We start from the raw sequence: 19,120 nt of genomic DNA, 5'->3' as shown, positions 1-19,120 counted from the left end.
CAGCAAAGTCAGTGCCCCAATTAAGTTTGCTGGTGTGATAACACAAATCTAATTGGGGCTTAAGTGTGTATATTATAGAGGTTACGGTAGTGCATCAAAGCGTGGAGACTGTATAGTACACAAAGTACTGTGTTAACACTGTGAAATAGCTTTCAATACATCTTAAACAATGCTTTTTGTTTTTCTCCTTAGATCAATGTTCGAGTTGTTACTATGGATGCAGAGCTGGAGTTTGCCATCCAGCCAAACACTACAGGCAAACAGCTGTTTGACCAGGTCAGTGAAGGGTTGGTATGGGCTCTTGTTCTTTAAACTTGGAGTACGTTTCAGACTATAGTGTTTTCTTAAGACTGGATTCCAAACCTACCTTTCTTTCTTCTCTCCACCTCCTAATCAAAGGGCCCTGGTCTGAACTAAGATCTCTAAATTCCATCACAGTAAAAGAAAAAACCAAAAATCCTTGCAGGTATGTTATGTTCCAGTGAAACCTGTCTTCCTAGCAGTGTTGGGTGATGAAGTGTCATAAGGGAACTAAAATGTCTGGACAGCGTAGGTAGCGTGTAAAAATGCACCTCTTGCTTTGAAACACAGCTTAGCTCTTATTTATTTCTTAAATTCTAAAGTTGAAATGTTGTCCCTGTGCATAAAACTCTTCAGAATCAGGTCTTCAGATGGCTGACAAAGGCGTAGGCATAGCTGCATTCATTCAGAAGTTGTGTTGGAGGTAGCCACTTGCCACAGGTGTTCGTTTGCCAAACTACTGGAAAACCAGAAGCGTTTGTCATCTCCATGCAGCAACTATAGGAACATGCCTTGTAAGAAGCCCCTGTGCAGCAGGATGGAGCAGAGACTTGTCTAGCTGCCCTCTAGGGCTCCCAGGGAAGTGGAGGGCATGAGTAGCCAAGACTCTCCTCCCTTTCTGTTATTCTTCCTGCTACTGCATTAACAATATACAAGTCTGTTTGGAGATGGACCTATGAAGGACCTTCATCCTAGATGAAGACAACTAAAATAAACAGAGCACTTTGTAAAATTATTATTCTTTTCTTAAGTAGCTTGTTCTTATAAAACTGAAGCAAGGCCTAGATTTCAGCAGAAAAATTTAACTTAGTGTTCTGGAATTTAAAAACAAAAAAGCTTGCTTCTAGCTATTCCTGCTGGAACTCTGAAAACTAAGAATTGATCTATGCAGACTTCAGTTACACATACTAAGCTATTTACGAAGTGTTACAGCAATTCCTGTGCACTCCTCCACTTGTCCCCTGCTAGCCTTGATAGCAAAGGGTGGTTGAGCTTTAACTCAAGTAGGCAGAACTGGCTAAACAATGTCCATTCCTTCTAAGTTTTTGTTGGTACAATTTCTCGTTTCAGTGAGTTACTTAGAACTTGCTAGGCCTTATGGCAACTATGCAGTGAGAAATACTTTTCCAAAAAAACCCAAACCAAAACAAAAAAAACACCAAAAAACCACCAAACCAACACCACCACCCCCCACCCCCCAAAAAAAAACCCCAAACCCCCAACAAACAAAAAAACATTTAGTGGGTTCTTGGAAGGAGTGAAAGGAGGAAACCAAATTATAATCACTGCAGAACTTCACAGTACAAAATAGAGTACTACCAATTGTGTTTAGCATTAAATATAACTTTAATTCCTTTTGATTATTACTGATGTGGGATAAACGTTAAGTATTCATTGACTGGAAATTTGGTGAAGTGCATTTGAAACCTGCATTTTTATGGAACCAGCATTTGGTGTTTGACCTTCCATTCACTGCTGATCACCCTTGCATCAGGGTAGCTTCCTCCCCCAGCCCCTTCCACGTTAACCCAGAACAGAGAACTCGGCTTTCATCTCTGAGGGTACAAAAATCCAGATGACTAGAAGCCAGGTTTTTAAAAGTGATGCCTTAGATCAGCCAGTGTAAGTACATATTATGTTCCTTATGACAAGGATTCAATAAAGACTCCCCCCCCCCCCCCCCCCCCCCCATATATTCACTAATGTTTACATCTGTTAAGAGTCAGGGTCATCTCTCTGGCAGAAGAGAAACTACTTTCTTGACCTCCAGCTGAGAAACATAAAATCCTGAGAACACGGAAAAAGGCAGGATGCTTCAGATCCAAGATACTTCTAGCTTGCTGTCCAGATAGTTCTGGATTTCTGAAGACTGCTTGTTGCAGCACTTACTGCACTATCGGGATAGACTACCACCTCATGAAGATTTGCTCCTTACATCCTGTGGCTCAGGTTTAAAACCTGTGATTGGAAATTCTTATCTGTAGTCCATACCTTGTTGGGGTGCACTTCTGCATATCAAGAGAAGAATAACGTGAAGTGTGCAGCACAAAACTGGGGAAGGTGAAGACCGTATGTTTAGCTGCAACTGTTCTGACATCCTCTCTTCACTTCTGCTGTGCAAGCCTTTTACTAGGCCCTTATCTCGGATGGAATTTACTCTTGCATAAAGCCTATGGAGGCAACAGGTTTTCGCAGGTATGGGGAGTGGCCCAACTTGAGCTGCAGAACCACTGTGGGGGGAAAAGGGCATTGAAGAAGCAGGCTATTTTTAAAAACCACAAGATGATTTCTTGGCCTGGCTGTCAGCTAGCAAAACTACTTTGGCAGTGCCCTTGTGCTTTAGGCTTTGCTAGCATAAGTGTATCCTGCACATAAGGTGGATTATAGCTCCCTTTTATAGAAAGGGGAAAATAGTGGAAACCTGTGAATATTGAGTTCAGCTCCACTCAAGCCAGACCTGTGCAGAGTTTATGCCGCAATGGTCCAAGGTGTCCCAAGAACCAATGCAGCGGGCTCTGCAGCTGGCTGGAGTGCCTCCCAGGCAGTCGTGTGCTGTCTTGGCCATGAGGAAAAGAAATTCAAATGGAGGAGAGTATGCCGCTGGCAGTTTCTGGGAGTGAATGAATCTCTGTGTGGAATGGGCAGACTTAAGATTTGCTGCTTCATGCATTTGAGGAGGGCGGGGGAGAGGTGTCTCCCATCTTGAATATAATGCCTTGGTTCTTACTTCTTCCTTGTTTTGCTATGGAGGAAGTTTACAAACCATTTTCCAGAATACAGGCTAAAACATTCATGTCTTTGTTCTTTGTATTGGAACTCAAATGGTCAAATTGTGAAGTTTAGCTTAATACTTTCTCCTTCCTTGCCTTTAGGTTTTGGGAAGAACTTGAGGGGTCATAACTTCTGCAAGCTTTCTAACTTGATTTATAGAAAAAGTGTACTTTTTCTGTTGTAAGAGACATTCAGAGATGATGACCTGATAACTGCTTGATTTATGCAACTTTTTTTTTTTACAAAGTTGCAACACTTTTTTGTGCAACAGGAAGTACCACGCTCAACATACCCCTGCTTTTCTGCTAGATTGAGTAAAGCCCAGTTCTGACCCTTCTAAAAATATGTCTAGCTGTCAGAAAACTTGTCTGTTCTGTAGTGAAACAAGCCACTTTGGGGGAGGAGGGAAAAGGAATTTTAGTCAAGTAAAGGCTGAAGTATTTTCAGACCCCAGCTCTTTTTTAAAAAGTTGTGGGGTTTGGGGTTTTTTGTGTGTTGGGTTGGGGTTTTTTTTAACATAAACTCTAGTTAGTTATAACTAGTTACTTGTGGCTCCGCTGAAGTAGAATATATAAACTGTAGCCTACTGAATACAGCCCACAGTGTCTAGCTATGAAGCTATCCCATTTCCTCAACTAGTGGGCACTGACCTCTTTATCCTTAAAAATTGTATTTGCTTAGTGACATTTTTCATACTACTATGCAATTTTCTTGGTCTGCTTATATCACTAAACTTTATACATTGCCTGTTATTCAACAATGTCACACAAACAATAATTCTCAGAGTGCTAATCAGAATGGTGCGTTTTTCTCTATCTCCCTTACCAACCCCAGGAAGCTCTGGCTTCCAGGTACAGACTGCTGTCTTCTAGCTCACCAGTAAGAAAATTTAAGGGAAATTACAGCAAAAACTAATTAAGTATCCTAAAATCCTTGTTTCTCCAGTCTGCTCTTCAGCCAGAGTGTCTCCAGCCATACTATAAATGGGGAGGGTGAAACAGATCCTTGGTTGAGACCTTAGACTTGTTGAAGCACATGTAACTACACCCTCTCAAGTCTTGTCACACTTTCCTAACTTGCAAAGTAGTTTTAAAAAGCTCTTGCCTTCCACTCAGTTCAGCTCCCTATGGTGATGCCTACATCACTTTTTGAGGGGCTATTCTGCAAATAACATCAAAGAAGCGATCCAGATATGTATGTAGTGGATCCTTCCAGATCTCGGCTCTGTCTAGAGCACAGCTTTAGAGGTAGATGAGCTGGCAGCAAACTACTGGGCTATAAGAACAAGCGGTCAAGAGTAGGATGAGGTCAGGAACTTGTTAGGCTATCTCCTCCGCTGAGGAAAAGGAATGTATCCAAACAGGACTGTTTTCACTAGTAAGTGTGCCATCCAGTCAACAGATGGTGTTTCTGGATCTTTCGTCTGGTTAGTATTTACAATATATGAAATGAAATTTGTCCTAATGTTGGGCCATCAATATATTTTGTCCTTCAAAACCAGTCTTTGTGTGAGTTTAAAAAAAGAATACCCTTGACTGAGAATACTTGCAGCTTGTTTTAATTCTCAAAACTGCACGGGGAGCTTACTGCAACAGCTGTGTGAAGCATCCCTCAGTTGCTTCCTCCAGCCAAATAATCTTTGGTGACTGGCAGACAAGATCACTCAAGCCATTAGTACTGCTAACTAGTTGTAGTTAGTACTAACACCATTACAGACCATCTCACCGTAAGCTTTGGTGAGAGAAGTAACTTGTCTGCTTCACCAAGTACAGTTTTAAGAAGGGCCAGTAGATACAAGCAAGCAGAAGCCCCACCTGCTGCCAGTGTACCAGTCTAGCAGTTGGTGGCCTGTTGCTTGCCCTGTTTGTCTCTCCCGGTTTCCCCAGAATCATCGTCTCCTAGGAAGTGGGTGGGACAAGTAGCTTAGCCTATGCCATTGCTGTCATCTACTACGGCAGCTGTATATCTTTGTCTACAAGATGAAATTAAGAGATGCCAGATGAGTAGGTTTAGGCTGTTGCCTGTGCCCGCAGGTGATGCGGGACTTGAGAGGATACCTGGACGTCAGGTGAACTGTCACCTACAATACTACAATAACTTTTTTTTTATTTTTTATTTTTTTACTTTTCTGTTGCAGGTAGTTAAAACCATAGGTTTGCGAGAAGTGTGGTACTTTGGTCTTCAGTATGTGGACAACAAAGGATTCCAGACTTGGCTGAAGCTTGACAAAAAGGTAACAGACTTCAGGCTAATTGCTGAACAAAGGTTAAAGCTTACATGATTCCTGATGTGTTATTGGCTGCAACTTTATAAACCTTGTACCTGTTGCTGATTGTTCCTTGATTCTCATAACTCCAGGATTATTTTTAGAGAGAACTTTGTGACCTCCATGGGAACTGTTTGGGTGAGGTGTGGCATGGTGGAAGTTTGCCCTTTCTCTCTGTGTGAATTGTAGAAAGCTTTATAGCATTTGTCAGATGTACAGCAGCAGCTTGATGTTGTGCTTTGTTGGTTAGAAACAGCTATTCTTGCTGTGACTGGAGGAACGTCTTGGCTAGTGATGGTTTTAGTCTCCGCTTGTACAGGATCAGTTGTTGCACTAATCAGAAAGATAGGTCACTTCAAGGCTGAGCAGTTGTAACTGGGTGGTTGTAACAGAGTGCTGATGCCTCTGATGTGCTCTTGTTTGTGGACTTGCAGTTCTTATGAGGGTATGAACTGTTGTTCTTGATGGGGCAGTCAGTGACATACCTGTTTAATGTCAGGGGGCTGTTCTCTGTCGAACGCATACAATACTGGATGGGTTTGCCACCTGATACGGCATGGTAAATCATTCTCCAGTGACCAAGGTTTGCTGTACAAACAGAATTTTACTGGCTTAGTTGGAAAACATAATGCATCTCCCCTGTGTTCTCATACCAGTAAGCAGCCAGAATTAAGGAATTCCATTAATGAGTTGCCAGTCACTCACCTCTTTAAGGCAAATGCCCCAAATCCTTTTTTCTGTGTAAAAGCAATTTATTCTATTGTTTGCAACCCTGATCAGTTGTGGTGTCACCTCTGTCCTCAGGTTTCCGCTCAAGAAATCAGAAAGGAGAATCCCCTCCAGTTCAAATTCCGTGCCAAGTTCTTCCCAGAGGATGTGTCTGAAGAGCTGATCCAGGACATCACGCAGAAGCTCTTCTTTCTGCAGGTGAAGGAAGGGATCCTCAGCGATGAGATCTACTGTCCTCCTGAAACAGCAGTACTTCTTGGCTCCTATGCTGTGCAGGCCAAATTTGGAGATTACAACAAAGATGTGCACAAGCCTGGATACCTCAATTCAGAACGTCTGATCCCCCAAAGGTGAAGGAGTTGGTTGATGCAGTCTCCCATTTTTTTCGGTGGTTTTTTTGTTGTTTTTTTTAAAAGCCAAGAATTTGCATTCTAATTAAATACAAAGAGTTTCACTGAAAGCACGATTTTTTTTTTTTTTTTAAATTGAACTGTATGCATTTGGGTGTTTTCCTTCTTTTATTTCTATCTGTCATATTAGAGTATGGTTTTGTGCTCTCTCCTTGGGTTGGTTAGGGAAAGGAAGTATACTTTGAATTCAGCTTTTCTTTCCTAAACATTGCTGCCACGCTGGTAACTAGCAGTATGAATGTCTCCTCTTTAAGAAGAAAAGAGCGGCATTCAGTCAAGAATGTATAATCCGTGGAAGAAGGTTGGGTTGTGTGTCCTTAATCCTAATGTACAGTCCTAAAAATCTTGTATCTGGAAAGCATGCCTTGAGGCTACATAGTCCATCCACACACAGGATAAGTGTATGTTGTCAGACAAATGGCTTCTGTTTACACTTCCTGATGACACTCTGCAGCAGTGTGTAATTCCAGGAGTGACACCAACTTTTGCTTTGCTTTAACCCTCTGATGTCTACAGTGCATATGTAATTCTTTTGCAGTCTTCTGCTTACTCCTCTCATGTCTCTGGTCAGTGACCAGGAAGGCTTTGCAGAGGGTTTTTGTTCATTCTGAATTGCTCTGCTTCACAGAGTACATCTCTGGGCTGAGTAGGATCTTCCTCTTGGTTTCAGTAAGACTTCATGGGTGGGACTAATTTTTCCGTAAGGCTATAGCAAAGATCAGCATCAATGGATACTGCAGAACATAAAGTCTAATCTTGCTAATATCTCTTTCCTTGTGTAGGGTGATGGACCAGCATAAACTCTCCAGAGAGCAGTGGGAAGAACGGATCCAGGTGTGGCATGCTGAACACAGTGGCATGCTCAAGTAAGTGTTTTGTATTGGTCCTTAGGCTGGTCACTTTGTTGCTGGTTGATTACCTTAAGCTTGCAGTTCTACAACATGCTTTTGAAATAGACTCCAAGAGCCACCTCTGTGGGGGAACTCTTGGTGTATATTTTCTAGTCCAGCATTGAATCACATGGTAAAACTCAGTAGGATGTTTGCACTGGTGCTGAGAACAGTGTCTTGGATGACTTCCTGAAGATCCTGGACCTAGGTCCAGTGTATCAGTGATGATCTTGGGCGGGGAAAAAAGTAAAGGTGTATGTCTAACCTTATGTTTGTTGAAGCATTTGCATTGGCAGATGGGGAAAGTTCAGATACTATACCTTTCCTACTGACTGTACCTTGAGACAAGGATGAATGCTGAGGGAGGTGAATGTTGCTAATTTTCTGTCCGGAAACACTAGGGCTTGGTAAATGGGAGTACTCTGTGTGTGTGTGTGTGTGTTCATAGGTGTAATATCATAACTTCTAAAGTGAATCACCAAATGGTGAATGTTCAGTTTTAACTCCTGTGTTTGATGTGTGGGTTTAGGAAAAGTTACTTGTTTCTTCTGAGGGCTTTGTGGTTTCTGAAATAGTCAGATAAATGAGAAGCTAACATCTGCTCTCCTTCCTGTCTCAACCAGAGAGAATGCCATGCTGGAATACCTGAAGATTGCTCAAGACCTGGAGATGTATGGAATCAACTACTTTGAAATCAAGAATAAGAAAGGAACTGACCTTTGGCTGGGAGTTGATGCCTTGGGGCTCAACATCTATGAAAAGGATGATAAGTAAGGTTTTTGTTTTCACCTCTGATCTCCCAGAGCGAGGGCTGGTGTGGGAGCCAAGGGTCATTTCTCATTTACAGGATCAGGGCAAAGTTTAGAACTTGCTCGTATTCCAATTTTGGATCAGTACGTGAAGCTGTGCTAGGAAATGAGCTTTCATGTCATTTATGCTTTCAGGACTTTACTGACCTTTGTAGCCTGACCTGCTAATGCTACCTACCGCATAAAAAGAGATGTCAGTTGTACAATGCCATGTGGTAAATTGTGCACAGTGGTAGAGCTGAACCCTGAACTAAGGAGTTTACCAAGCTCACTTTCCTTGAGTCAGGTTGCCAGGTGTGCCAGCAGTGGGTACAATAAGAGAACCTAGATAGGCTGACATATCTGCAGAGTGTTTGGACATCTAAGGCCATTCCTATACTGAAGGTAATGATAGATGTGTGTACAACTGCCTGGTTTTGAAAAAGACAGATTATGGGGTGGACATGAAACCAAAGCTGGATAACACCCAGAACTCAGGGAGGAGTTAACCTATATAGTTACCGTGAACGAGGTATGAAATGAGGTCTTTACGAGGTATGCATAGTTTTAATCGGCCCTTCTGGTAAAGGCAGAGCCATTATTAATTGAATAGTACGTGGGAAATGATAGACTACATCTATAAATAAACATAAAAGGAAGGCAAGAACAGCTGTGTCTAAGGCTGCTAGTCTCTTCTAATACTCCACAACTGAAGGATTGAAGGGGAGTTAAAATACACATATTTTTTTTTTTTTTTAGATGAAGGTTGCTGTCTAGACTGCTTCCCAGGCCCCCCCCCCCCCCCCCCCCCCCCCCCCCGCCACGTTCCAAGTCTTGGTTTCATCTCACTAATCTATAACAGAGTATCATTGTAATACAGAAGGGATTTCACCTGTTCTACATCTTTGCCTCCAAAAAGCTTCGAATGCAACCCAAATATTAACTGGAACGCTCTGCAGCTTCTGTTAAGATGGCAAAGAGAAATGCAGTCTTTTTTGCAATGCTAATATGTGCTGTCACCCAGAAAACAAGGAGTGTCACTTGAAAGAAAAGTAGTTTCGCTCATGTAATACTTCAGTCTTGAATGACTAGTCTTGCTATGTAACCATGGTCACACAAACAGGTTTTTCGAGCTGCAGAAGCAGACAGGATATAGCTATTGACTGCAAAGAGCTATCAAGAGCATTTGCAAAACAAATACGGTGCGGGAATAAACTGCTTGTTTCTGCTGTAACTCTTGCTACTATGTAATTAAGTCTTTTAAGCAGATATGGAGACTAGAAAAATAGTAACGTGTACCTCGCCTCTGGTTTGTACGTGCAAAATTTGGGGACTGGGGCAAAGGTGAAAAAGCAAAGATTTCATTGTCGAAGTTCAACCTGAGGAAAATGAGACTGTGCTATAGGTGTGTGAGCCTCTATACTGCAGTGTATGTCAGTGTCCCACTTCTAGGTATTTTTCAAGCACTTTTTTTTCTGCATTAAAGAGGAGAATCTGCATTAGAACTTATTAATAAAGTGAATTATTTTAGTTGTCCATCATACTGTATTATCTAGGGTTGAAACACTTAAGCTAATATGACAGAGGCTGGAGTAATTAGTTAATCTCAGTCTAATCAAATAATTTTCTTTACAGTTCTTAATGTTACACACACTTGCATAATCTTGCAGTTGAGTTAAAGGTTAGGGAATGGTAAGTTCTGAAGAGAATGTATTTTTTTCTTGATGTCTGATTTTAAATGAAGCAAGTTTTTTTTTATGCTTGGGCCCAGTGAAATCGTGCTATGTAGTAGCTTTCCATCTCTCTGACAATGAGTCAAATTCCTCCAAAATTGCCAGCTTTTTTCCTTAACCAATGAGCTCCATAGAAAGGATTCTTAGAGTTCGAGTGGTTCACCATGATGATAGATGTTTCTCTAAGTGTTAAACATTAAATACTTGTGTCTTCAAACCATTTGCTAGAAATAATTGTCAGCACTTCAGTGTGTGTCAGAGACACATATATTGGAGGGGTTAGATAATAACAAGAAGATTGCTTGTTGGTATTATTGTTTATGTAAGACACAATTCTTAATCGTTAACTGCTCTCTCTAGAGAATATACCCTCCCTTGATAAGAGAAGAATAAAAGAATAATAATGTGATATTAAACATAAAATTTGAAATATTTGGTTGGGAGGGAATTAAAGGAGTTAGTTACAGTCAAATACACAAGTCCTTGTAATAGCAGAACTTGCTGCAGAGCTGGGCAGGTATGCAAGGGTGAAGTACTGGAATGGCTCAGAAACATTTGATCTCATGAATAACGTGGTGCTTTTTAGATGCAAGAGTCTGGAGAAATTAAAGCAGAGGAAAATCTCAAATGATTAGTGAAGCTTAAAGAAGTAATTTTAAACAAACCAACAGACCTGAACTCCTAAGCAGTGAGGAAGAGCTGGGAATCTGAATCTTGCCCTTTGCTTCGTAGGGGTGCTTTCCAATAGGAGAGCGCCATGTGGTGCAGCTCGTTGCACAACCAACGTGTAAAGTTCTGCTTGGTGACTAGTGGGACAGGCTGAAAGAGCAGTTTGCATGGAAGGAAAGAACAGGGCTCTTTGTTACTAGCCTTGCCTGTAATCTAGGGGAGGAAACAAAAGACAAGAAATCTGCTTCTACCAATTGTGTTTGTGCCTGCCCAGCACTTCAGAAGTGAAGGCAGCATGGAGGTAACTGGGGTAGCTGTAACACAGCAGGGTGGACTTCTCTGTGGGTGCTAGAAGGTGTGGGGAGCGGCTGAGTTACTTTGGCTTATGCCTCCCATGATGTATGAGAAGCCTCCGGGAAGCAGAGCACATATACCTGAAGTCTGCACTCTGCGGATTTTAGGCCCTGATTTCAAAGAAATGAACTTAAAGCAGGTGTTTGGTAAAGCTGAGTGTGTGGCTTCAGTAGAGACCATCCCTATTGCATAGCCAAAGGTCAGTAGGGTGGGTGACCAAAATGAGAAGAGACTCTAAGTGAGGTGACTAGGCTTCTTTTCCTACTCCCTGTGGGTTTTTGGTTCAACTACTGTCTTTTCTCTATTGGGAGAGCTGTGTGAAGTGTTGCATCCCACTGAGTCTGTGTGTTAGAAGCAATGTGGGGGGGGGGGGGGGGGAAATGTTCATTGCAGCATCTCTTAAAAATATTTCTCTGCTTTCCAGACTGACTCCAAAGATTGGGTTCCCCTGGAGCGAAATCAGAAACATCTCTTTCAACGACAAGAAGTTTGTTATAAAGCCTATTGACAAGAAGGCACCAGTAAGTATATCTAGAATGGATTCCTGGATACTGCATATGAACAATTAATACTGTGTTACCTCAAAATAAAGTAGTCTTTGGAGAGGAGAAAGCTGCAGATATTCTAGATGCAAAATGAACCTTAGTATTTAGGGTGTATTTAGAGCTGTCTGTTTTTCTGTGCAGCATAAATAAAGGGCTTATGGTGGTACCTAACATGGAGAAAGACAAGGATTTTACAACTGCAGAGTCCTTTTTTTTTTCCTAGCAAACTAGGTAGCCTTATGCTTAAATCTGAGATTCTTTGCTAGTTCTGTGTGTCTTCTGTGTAGCCGGATTATACTGAGACTAGTCCTCTCCCCATTTCTTTCAGTGCATGGAAGCTGGTGGGTAACTTTTTGTTGTTGTTGTTCATTAAAAAAAAAAAACCCACAAAAATCATTTAAATGCTACTGCAAAACCACATGGATACTTATGGCTTCTCATCTTAATGCTCACTGCTCACTTCCACGCTACTGAAAGAGTAAAAGCCGGTTAAGGACCATGGTGTTCATTGACCTTCTTGAATACTAGGGTAAATGGCAGAGGTATGATTTCTGTGGAGAACTGAATCATAGAATCAGAACGGTTTGGGTTGGAAGGGACCTTAAAGATCACCTAGTTCCAACCCCCCTGCCATGGGTAGGGTCACCTTCCACTAGACCAGGTTGCTCAAAGCCCCATCAACCTGGCCTTGTAGCTGAAATGTAGCTACCTGTGAATGTTGCTTTTCAATACTTATAAACATGTTTTCAGAGTTATTTTAGCAAAGAATTAGCAACTTACTTTGACCTGTTGAGAACGTAAAGTGGAATAACTGGTATAGGTGGATCTCATTCTGTCAGTCTTGTGAAACTATTGGAATAGTTGAGAAAGGCCTCCTCTTCTTCTCTTCCCCCACCTCAGCACTTGGCCTTGGTGGGTAAGTACAGCCCTGAGAAATAATAAGCAGTTTGGCTTTGGCAAAGGGTGATGGCTTATAAATCTCTTTAACAGAAAAAGGTCCTCCCAGTAATTTAAAGGATACTAATGCACAGTGTGCTGCAGGGCTTTCCTCCAGATAACAACCTGGGTTTTGGGGGGAGAGGAGCTGCTTTCTGTGATGCTGTTAGTGAAAGCCAACAAAACTCCATAGAGATAGAAAGCTGTTCTGTCAGGCATGCTTTTCTCAATAGAAGAGCCTCTTGGCTGTGTTGTACACATTACGAAGTATTAATCTTCTGTTTGTGGATCACAGCTTTTCATCCACTCCCCAACAGTAAATCTGACTGAGTTTGAAATGGGAGACTTGCAAGAGGCTGATACAGAAAGGTGTTAACATTGAAAACCTCAATTATGTTTCCTCCTCCTGTGTCAACTGTCCTTTTCCCTCTCGGTGGTATGTTTAAAGCTATGCCTGAAAGAAGAATTTATCTGGACACTAATTCTGAGCATTCAGGAAGTTGTCTGGCTCTTTTCATATGCTTGTGTCTCCTTTTAAAAAGGCAAGTATTATAACTACAGCAAAATACTCAGTCCACCCAAGATGTGCGTTGGAAGCTCCCCTTTAATTTGGAGGATTCTACATGTCAGAGTTTAAATGGACACTAATGTAAGGGGTAGAGTCCTGCGGCACCTTGCCCAGAACAAGCTTTTTAATTTTTAGGCCTGTCTGCCCACGTACTCCAACACCTTCAGCACATTATCTTTAAAATATCAAGCTGCGATGCTCCCAGTTGTGCAAGACCAGGGGGAGGCTGGGGATGAGGAAAGGAGGTGATTCTTTTATGTTCTTATGTGAATGTTATAGCCTTAAATGACAAACGCAACCATCATCCATGCCCTCAGTATTTACTTCCATCTAAGTGAACCTTGCCTCAGGATAGGACCTGTTCATCACAGTGTACACAAACTGTTTGTTTTTAAAATTACTTGTCAGAAGTAGGAGGTGGGATGAATAGCTTATGGTTAGCAGTATCAGACCTGTACAGCTCTGAATGGCTCCGGCAGGATTTAGTGGGGGAGCACAACACGCTGCGCTGCCTGCCTCTTTTGCAGTCAGTATGTGAATGAGGAAAATGCATTGAAGAAAACGAGTCTTTGTCAGCATATTCACGTTCATCTTGATAGTACCTGGAGAGCTTTTCATTGCTTCTAGTGTGACTTCCGGATTTCCCAGAGATAGCCACAACTTGTGCTTCTGAGGTCAGGCAATTAAAAACATGATCACTGCTGCCATGCGAAAGTGTAGAGCCTGTGTGCTCCTTCTCAGTTCCACCTCTTGCTAACAGTGAGGCAATCCACAGGAGAGTGATTCTAAGGAATGGGTAGTAGTTTATGGTGGTAATGTGGCAGCTTGCCCACTGCCCATATCACCGTCCACATAGTACACAAAAAAAGGCACAAAGATGCAGTTTGTTCACTGTGTAAGTTCAGACTGCATTGTAAACATGTATGGTTGTGGACTCGGAAAAATCATCAGGCAGGTAATGAACTTGGCCCTCTGTATCCCTTTCTTAGCAGATTTACTTCTAGAAGATCCAGTCTGGTGTATAGTTTCTGTAAAAGCCTGGTTATAACATAGATAATAAGAAATTTTGGGCTGTTCTTTTTGCCGAATGAGAAATTTTAGAATATCTTGTGTTTTGTTACTGCCTGCAACCCAATATTCAAAATAACCCATATGTTTGGTCGTTCAAAAAAAACCAGCTTTCATTTGACACGCTTGTAACAGCCTACGTCAACTTAACTAGGAAATGCCATGGAGAGGAAAGAATGATATTGGAATGTATTTCTTCTCTTTCTCTGAAAAAACACAGATGGTGCCTTGAATATTGATTCAAATAGATCAGGAAATTCTATACAGTTACTTTAATAGTCTGCAATACATTTTTAGTTTCATGCTTTATCTTTCAGTCACAAAACCATGCAAACTTAAAAACTAATTACTCAATGCTAGAGGTCTATGAGTTGCCCAGATGGTTACCTGCCAACCCAGAATCTTCTGCAACATTTCCAAACTCCACAAAGTCTCCTCTAAATGGAGATTGTTAATTTTCTCTAAAAGATACTTTTTCTAGAAGAGTAACTTGTCAATTCTATGTAGACTTTAAATGGAGTATATAAATAACAATTGTTTTGCCTTCAGATGATATTGGCACTCCCTGCTGCTATATTTAAATGGCCTGAGTGTATGTCTTGATTACAGTGGAATTAGTGGCAAGATGATCTGTCTGCAGTTAGCTGGGAGAAGAGAAAGCACGCTTGGAAAACCGAGTGTGTGGTGTCTCTCTTCTAGGACTTTGTGTTTTACGCCCCTCGCCTGAGAATTAACAAGAGGATCCTGCAGCTCTGCATGGGCAACCATGAACTGTATATGCGGCGCAGGAAGCCCGACACCATTGAGGTGCAACAGATGAAAGCCCAGGCCCGGGAGGAGAAGCACCAGAAACAACTGGAAAGGTGAGCTTGAATACAGACAGTGGGGACGGGGTGGCAGAGAGAAACGACACCAAACTGCCAGGGTTCAGCAGGCAGCTGTACCTGCAGGGCAGCAGTCAGAAACGTGGGTTTTGCTTAGGCAAGGCCGTGAGCCGTCCCACGTTCGTAAGGCGTACGTGTGGCCCCAGAGCTCTGGCTTACGGGGGTGGACTCGGGATATCCTGCAGCGGGACTGTGAGCATTACTCTTCTTGCTCGGACCTGTGGCTGTGTAGTCTGCTGTCCTGTTTGCAGTCTTGAGAGTTGCAAGGAAATGTGCAAGTAAAGGCACAGTGGGCTTTTGTGTGGTAGCACACACCTAGAGAGGCGTTCTCCTGACTCTTGAGTGTTAGGACCTGGTTTATGTGTTGGACCGTGGGATGGCTGGGAGTAGGGGAGAAACCTTCACAGGGAGCCTGTGTGTACACTGGGAAGAGGGGACTGGGAGACCTCTTACAGGCAAGGAAAAAGGATTAGCAATTCCATTGAACTTCTACGACTGGCTGCGGGTTGCTTATGATTCCAGAAATCATGTTGCTTTTCTCCTGTATTTATGGCTTGTTTGTCTTCGTTCCCTCAGTGCTCTTGTTTTCACACATCCTTGACTTCCCTTATGCCAGAAGTAACAAAGTTAAATCTCCTCTGCTGTGCAGTAGAGTCCTGGTTTTCTCTCTCTGCATCTAGTAGCTATTTGGTGTTCTAAATTTCTGTGGCGGGCAACAAAAATACAAATGTTTTTATGAAATGGGATAGCAAAAACTGAGCACAAATTCTGAAGTGATGAAGGAACAGGCTGTATGTATTTCTGTCTTCTGGCTCTTGTTTTGTGGCAGTCACTTCCCATTGAGCTGCCTGGAGGAGGGAGCCTGCCCATGGCCTGCTCAGCCAACTTTCTTGCCTGGCTGTAGCTTAGGTCTGAAAGTGAGCTTCAAGCATGAAATCTGTTTCTAACAGGCAACAACTAGAAAATGAAAAGAAGAAGAGGGAGACAATTGAGAGGGAGAAAGAGCAAATGTTGAGGGAGAAGGAGGAGCTGCTGGTGAGGCTACAAGAGTATGAGGTGAAGACTCAGAAAGCAGAGAAAGGTAAAGTACTTGTACTGGCTGACCAGACCATGTGTGTTGTGCTCCATAGAAGGGTTATACGGGTCGCTGCCAACACCTACCCTAAATCTGGTGACACTGGGATCTCTTGGCAAGGCTTGCTAATATCTGCTTATACGGATAAATACACACATGTGCGCACACTGCTGAGATCATCCAAAGTATGAAAGTAGCATAAAATCTGCTGATTGTATTTGGGAACTGAAGGGCACGAACTCTGTTTTCCCCTGTTGCCAAGAGGGTTTAAGTAGTATAGCCTTTTCCAGCAGTGAGCAGCAAGAGTTCAGAGCTCAAGTACTTTTTACTTAACTCCTAACAGAAAAAGTACTTTGGGACCAAGTCTTCCCAGTGAAATGAAAGCTTCTGTTTCAATGCACAGATGAGCAGATTGGAGACAGCGACATCTGGTCCTTGCAGTAAACTGTCAATTAAGGGCAGCAGAATCATGTCAGTGTTACAGACTTCAGTGCAAATATCTTGCAGAAGATTTAATTATAACGTGCAGCTGACTACTTCTGAATTCAGTTACTTGATGCACTATGCAAATAATTACTTTGAGGTGCGCAGCGAAGGGATATTGCAAGCTGGAGTAAAGTGCTTGTCATGACTTCTGCAGTTACCTAAGAGACTGTCTGTAGTCCCTTCGCTTTGATGAGGCTTGTGGACTAACCACATTGCTCCGTCTTTTTCCAGAGCTCTCGGATCAGATCCAAAGAGCCATTCAGCTGGAGGAGGAAAGGAGACGCGCCCAGGAGGAAGCGGAACGCTTGGAAGCTGATCGTTTGGCTGCTCTGCAGGCCAAGGAAGAGCTGGAGAGACAAACTATGGACCAGATAAAGAGCCAGGAACAGCTGGTAAGACCCAGTCATTTTGAGGATAAGATATACAGGCATGTTACTGTGCCTTTTGAGTAAGGCAAAGCCTTGTTCTCCAGGGAGAAAACATAGTGCAGTGAAGTACTAGACCATGTGATAGCATCATTGTGGCACTGGTTTCTATCATAAGCAATCTACTTTTTTGTTCTTAATTTCCAATTCGGTCTTTATTACAGTGGAGTGTAACACTTGGGTCTTTTCTCAGTCAACAGTGTTTCTTTGTTGTGTTTGGTGTTTTGTTTGCTTTGTTTCATTTTTTTTAAGAGTCCTTATAATTCCAGTTTTATTATTCAACAGGCTACAGAGCTTGCAGAGTATACAGCCAGGATTGCACTTCTTGAAGAGGCAAGGAGACGTAAAGAGAGCGAGGTTGAAGAGTGGCAAATCAGAGTGAGTATCTGCTTCACAAAGTTGCTCTGAAGTTTTACACTTGAGCAGAGCATACCACGGTGCTTAGCCTGGTATGACTTCTCTAAACATGTGGAGACAAACATCTGTACACCAGCAGAGAAGGGCAGACTTGTGATGAATGTGCAATATGCCTGCAAGACACCTTTCTTCCCACAAGCCTTCAGTCACAATTCAAAATGGAAGCCTGTATAAAACCTAAAAATGTGATCATCATCTTGGAGCCATGGAGGGGAAGGGGTGCATGTATAAATGATGCATTTAATCCATGATGTAATGTCTGAAAACATTACATCAATCAAGAGAAGATGCTGCAAATGCAGCCGCACTGCAGGTACCAGTCTTGAGGAGTGTGTGTTGTTGCCAGTGGCTTCCTGGTACCTGGGTCGGGAGAGTTTAATGATTTGATGCACTGAAACCAAAAATAAACCATGCAAGGCTCGGAGCGCCTGGTGCTGCCAGTGCCCTCTGACTAGCGCTGCAGCCTGCGTGGGAGGGCAGAACCACTGAACCAAGGAAGCTGACTGCCTAGTGTGTAATTGCATTAAAAATGCCAACTTGGGAATCTAAGTTCTTGCTCTGTGGAACCTGTATGTACGGCCTACAGCTCTTCAAATGGAGAACAGGATGAAGATAACTGTAGCTTCCCACAGAACTATTTTTTCTAGACTGTGTTTTACTGGAAGAAGATTCTTTGTTCAGATCCCCTGTACATTACACAGTGGATGATGATAGCATCACTAGCAAAAAAAAAAAAAAATGTTCTGTGTAAGACTGTAACAGAGTACTGTCAGCTGCAGAGACTTAATTCCCTCTTTCTTGCTTTTCATAGTAGATTGAAAAAACTGGGAAGATAAGCATTAAAGTGTTCGTTAAGCTGGTTTAAAGCAAGAAATGCATTTAAAATACTTTTCACTCTTTTCCTAAAGGCCAAGGAAGCCCAGGAGGATCTGGTAAAGACAAAGGAGGAGCTACACCTGGTAATGACTGCTCCACCTCCACCACCACCACCTGTCTATGAGCCAGTGAACTACCATGTCCATGATAACTTGCAAGATGAAGGATCTGAGTACTCTGCCTACAGCGCAGAGTTCTCCAGCGAGGGGATCAGGAATGACCGCAATGAGGAGATACGCATTACTGAAGCAGAGAAGAATGAACGTGTACAGAGGCAACTGAGGGTAAGACAATGTTTGGAGGAGGCAGAGTACTTGAAACAATCATTCCTGGAAAACAGATCATTTAACCACTTGGTTAAGCACACAAAGCATGATAGTTTCTCTTCCTTTACAGTTCCTATAGGCAGTTTGACTTAAAGACAAGGTATATAAAGATTACTCTCATTGCTCAGGCTTTGCAATTACTTATATCATCCATAGTGTTTATGGAAAGCGTATGTTGTAACCATGTCACTGATCTGTCCGGTCATTTAACAACTGTCAACTCTCACCAAAGAACACTACTGTCATGAGCTGAAAGCTTCCCATGTATCATCTCTATTTAATGTTCTTTATATTGCAGGTGCTGACAGATGAGCTGGCCCAGGCTAGAGATGAGAATAAGAGGACCCACAATGATATTATCCACTCAGAGAACATGCGACAGGGACGGGACAAGTACAAGACACTGCGGCAGATCCGGCAAGGCAACACCAAGCAGAGAATTGATGAGTTTGAGGCGATGTAATGATGCCTGTAACAAGAAGGCAGAACTGTGGGAAAGGCAGATCTTAATGCTGTGTTCTTGTTTTGGGGTTTTTTTGTTGTGGTGTTTCTTCCCTGAGGAGGGGTCACTGTATGATACTTAACAAATGTTCTCTAAACCCA

General features: G+C 42.4%; 1 protein-coding gene across 1 annotated transcript in view; it reads left to right on the top strand.

Moving 5' to 3' along the window:
* EZR (ezrin) overlaps nt 1-19,120 on the top strand; it is a 36,913-nt gene extending 17,793 nt beyond the window's left edge. The window contains exons 2-13 of the mRNA XM_050894057.1: nt 193-276; nt 5,210-5,305; nt 6,143-6,417; nt 7,260-7,343; nt 7,991-8,137; nt 11,336-11,432; nt 14,728-14,891; nt 15,863-15,993; nt 16,705-16,865; nt 17,184-17,276; nt 18,224-18,475; nt 18,816-19,120. Of these exons, the coding sequence (XP_050750014.1) occupies nt 193-276; nt 5,210-5,305; nt 6,143-6,417; nt 7,260-7,343; nt 7,991-8,137; nt 11,336-11,432; nt 14,728-14,891; nt 15,863-15,993; nt 16,705-16,865; nt 17,184-17,276; nt 18,224-18,475; nt 18,816-18,980 (1,749 nt within the window). The 3' untranslated portion in view covers nt 18,981-19,120. The remainder of the gene's footprint in view (nt 1-192; nt 277-5,209; nt 5,306-6,142; nt 6,418-7,259; nt 7,344-7,990; nt 8,138-11,335; nt 11,433-14,727; nt 14,892-15,862; nt 15,994-16,704; nt 16,866-17,183; nt 17,277-18,223; nt 18,476-18,815) is intronic.

This window comes from Gymnogyps californianus, chromosome 3, assembly GCF_018139145.2.
Source record: "Gymnogyps californianus isolate 813 chromosome 3, ASM1813914v2, whole genome shotgun sequence".
Taxonomy (NCBI): Eukaryota; Metazoa; Chordata; class Aves; order Accipitriformes; family Cathartidae; genus Gymnogyps; species Gymnogyps californianus.
This window is presented reverse-complemented; position numbering and strand designations above follow the sequence as displayed.